At 61.6% G+C, this 3,650-nt stretch overlaps 2 protein-coding genes across 2 annotated transcripts, besides 1 other annotated feature; both read right to left on the reverse strand.

Moving 5' to 3' along the window:
• Positions 1–183: 183 nt before the first annotated feature.
• Positions 184–205: a microsatellite.
• A 652-nt stretch (positions 206–857) lies between these two features.
• Tco025E_09491 (uncharacterized protein) lies at positions 858–1,304 on the reverse strand (the record flags this gene model as incomplete). Its single annotated transcript, XM_029376308.1, has 1 exon — positions 858–1,304. One exon carries the CDS (start codon positions 1,302–1,304, stop codon positions 858–860), a length of 447 nt encoding a protein of 148 aa, XP_029223567.1.
• A 44-nt stretch (positions 1,305–1,348) lies between these two features.
• Positions 1,349–3,650, reverse strand: Tco025E_09492 (trans-sialidase; the record flags this gene model as incomplete). Its single annotated transcript, XM_029376309.1, has 1 exon — positions 1,349–3,650. A coding segment is annotated over one exon (2,302 nt), but the record flags the coding sequence as incomplete, so codon positions are not given.

Below are 3,650 nucleotides of genomic sequence, written 5' to 3' on the forward strand. Positions count from 1 at the left end.
TCAAAGCGCACAGTGGCAACGGGGCAGAGTTTTGGGGCTCTTTTCCATTCTGCGTGTGTGCGGGAGGAGAAGTGGAAAAAAAGAGAGGAAGGCAACGCAGAAGCGTGTCGGCACACCGGCAGAGGAGGGATTTCAGAAAAGCGCGGCCCCGCACGGCAGCGGCGGGCATCGCCCGGGCAGCAAAAGAAGAAAAGAAGACGAAGAATGGAAATGAATAATCCACGCAGGACCCCAAAAGTAAAATTAAAAGAAAAAGTAATCACTTCGGCAGGTGGTGTTCCTTCACTTTCACGTGTCCAGCAGCCCAAGAGGACCGTGAGGGAGTGTGTGTGTAGTTTATTACCTGCAGGAATAAAAGAAACAACTGCCCCGGTCGCACACGCAACCCCACGCACACTCACCTCACGGTGGCAGCGGCCTCGTGCCTCATTTGGGCACTCCGTGCAGCGCACAGCAACGAGGCCGGCAGCGCGTGTGTGTGGTCGGCGGCAGCAAACAGGAGGGGGAAAAGGGTGCGCCGCCCACTGGAACGTGCATGGGGTGGCGAAGCAAAAAAAGAAAAAGTAAACATTCCTCGTAGCACAGGAGGGAGTCAGGGATTGACCCACAGGGACAAGCAAAAGAAGGAAAGAAAAAAGAACACTTAAGTAAAGAGACCCGCATGGGTCGCAGCGCACAACTCTCCCCATGCGGAATCACAATTCCACACTCCTTCGCTCAGAAGCCTGCCGCGACGCCACAAAGCGCCAGAAGAGTCAGCAGCGTTAGCCAATTCACGCACCCACGCACGGCGCCGTCGCTGCCTGTGTTCATCGGGAACGGCCCTGTGGTGTTCTGGAAGGTGATGGAGTTGTTGCTTAAGTGCGGCGCCGCGTCGCGTGTTGGCGGGGTGCCTGGCCGCCCAGCTGCCTGAGCCGTGGGGGCCGTGGCGGCGTTGCTGGGTGCCTCGTGGCCGCCGTCCGCGTCCGCCGCAGTTTGGGGGTCTGCGCCATTTTCCTTGGCGGCAGCGTTTGGCGTCTCGCTGGTGGGCGTGGCGGAAGCAGACGGCACGCCGCCAACGGCCTCTGGCGCGTGCGACGGAGGGCTCTGCTGCGCCTGGCCGTCACCCGCCGGGCCCGCCGTGGCTGCACCGTCTGCGGGGGCCGAAGGCTCTCGTTGCTGCACGGAAGTCTGCGCACCGACGGCCTGCTCAGCTGCGCCTGGGCGAGGAGCACTGGCCGCAGCCGGCGCTGACAACGGTGGGGACGCCAATGCACCGCCACTGCCTTCTGTCGCTTCCTCCTCCCCCTCCTCTTCTTTTTCATCCTCCGCCTCTTCTGCTTCCTCTGCGTCGGAGTTGTGAGTGACGCTAGAAGGTGTTGACGCGTCGCCTGCCTCTTTGCCCGCCTCCTGCGATAACTGAGACGGCACCTCCTCTTCCTCTTCCTCTTCCTCTTCTTCTTCGTGGTGTTGGTTCTCTGGGGGGGCTGAGGGGGGAGTCCCCGGCAGGTGGCGCAGGAGCGACCTTCACGTCGCTGCTCGGCGGCGCAACTCCAAGGCCCGGCGCTTCCACGACGTCCTCCCGCGGCGCTGGGGCCCCAGCAGGCCCCGTTTCCCCTTTTTGCGACTGTTCGCCCTCAACTTTCGGGGTCCTGGTGGCATGCGGCGGTGCATTTACCGGCTGCTGAGGAGAGGCATTTGCACCGCCACCCCCCAACTCCGCCGGCGAACGTTCCTCACGCACCGGCGCCCCATCAGCAGCACCGTCGCTTTTTTCCTGCAGACTCTCCGTGCGCTTGCCGTCCTCCGTCTGCTGCTCACCGCCGCCGCCTTCAAGCTTCACTTCGGGTACAGTCTCAACACCCCCAGAGGTGGACACTGAAGGGGCCGCCTGCAGCTCGCCGCCTGCGTTCCCGGCAGATGGTCCTCCAAGAGTCACTTTGCTCCCTGCGAGCTGCGTGATCTCATTTTCGCCCAGTGCGCGGTTGTACAGCAGGACGCTGGAGACCGTCACGTGGTGGCTGGTCTTCGTGCCCTCCGCCCCGTCCCCGCCAACGTAAATGTGCGAGATCCTGTGCGGCGTGAAGAGTTCGGCCACCTCAGAGGCGATGCCACCATCGCCATCTTCCTCTTCATCATCGTCTTCGCCGTCGTATATCGCAGCCCCGTCAACGTACACAGACAACTCATCGTCAGTATTCATCTGCAGTGCCACCTGATACGTTTTCTCTGCCTCCCACGTTGCATCTTCTTCCGACAACTCCCGGCTCTCACCGCCGACCGTCACTTTCCACTTCTTGTCCTGCGTGCACGACACGCCCAGGAGAACGGTGCTCGCTGCGTCATTCATCCTCACGCCCAGCAAAGGCGTGTCCTCCTCCGCCTCCGGCACCGTGTGGATCATCACCGTCGCCGCAAGCGTGAACCCGTTGTTCGCAAAGTAGTACGGCTGGTTCTGCCCCCTGCTTCCCACGGGCCACTCCGCCCCCGCTCCGGCGCCGCTGAAAGTCACGCCCCACTCCTCGCTTGTCGCCGCCCCAGCACCACCTTTCACAGTCGCGTTCACGCCGCGGTACTCGTCCACCCACGCAGTCCCGGCCAGCGTGCTGGACAAAAGGCCCACCAGCCCTTCCGTGGGGACAGGGCCGTTGCACACGCCATTTATCCGCGTGTCAACAGCGGCAGAGGAAGTACAGCTTTGCAAGGCGGCGTCCATTTCCTTCCAGGTCTGCACCACCGACTTGATTTGCTCCAGCTGCTTTGCCAGGCTCAGAGATACGAGGCCGTAAGAGTCCCCATTCTTCTTCTCGTACAGTAGAATCAACTCCTCCGGCGCACCGCCTTTGTACAGCAGGGAACTGGCAGCGGCGTCATCCGCTTCACGTGACACCGCTCCGACATCGTGCACGCGGGAATTGTCTGTCAGCCAAAGATGCAGCGCTCCCTTTGCGGCGCCTTTCTTCTCGCCCGAGTACACCGGCGTGGTGAGGAGCAGCACCTTTTTATTCTCGATGGTTGCCGTGATGAAGCCGCTCTGCACGCCATCCCCTCCTTGACGGTTCAGCGAGGTGCCCCACACGCGCGAAATTGGCTCACCCGCATCGTACCAAGCTACACCACGGGGAGTTGACGGATAGACGCCGTAGGAGCCCCTCTCACAGGGAGCCATCGCGAGGAGGCTTCCGTCTTCCCCCCACTCCACGATGGACGGGCCCCTGCAGCCCGCACCGAACACATCGGACGAAAGCGTCCATTTATCCCCCGATGGCGTGAAGCGCATGGCAAGCAGAACGCTCTCTCCATCCTTGATTGCCTGCATGGGGAACACAAGCGTGCCGTCACTCAGCACAAGGCCCGAGCCTCCGCCGCCAGACAACGCAGTCAAGGAGGCATGAAACCCTATAGATGCGGCACCCACCGCACGGGTCTCACTCCACTGGATTTTCTTATCGTCGCCGTTTCCACTGACACTTCCCTTCACCAGCAAAAGATTCCAGCCGGCTTTTCCGGCTACTTGATTTGCAGGCTCTGCACGGCTGTAGTTTCCCAGCAGCATGTAGACATCTCTGCCGTGCACAACTGTTGTCGGCTGCGTTACGTCCGTCACCTCCTCGCCCTTCTTTAGCAGCTGTGCGCCCAAAATGAAACTCGCATCGGCCGCCAACATCTCC

The sequence above is a fragment of the Trypanosoma conorhini genome (genome assembly GCF_003719485.1).
Source record: "Trypanosoma conorhini strain 025E chromosome Unknown Tco_14.4_contig_01139, whole genome shotgun sequence".
Classification (NCBI taxonomy): domain Eukaryota; phylum Euglenozoa; class Kinetoplastea; order Trypanosomatida; family Trypanosomatidae; genus Trypanosoma; species Trypanosoma conorhini.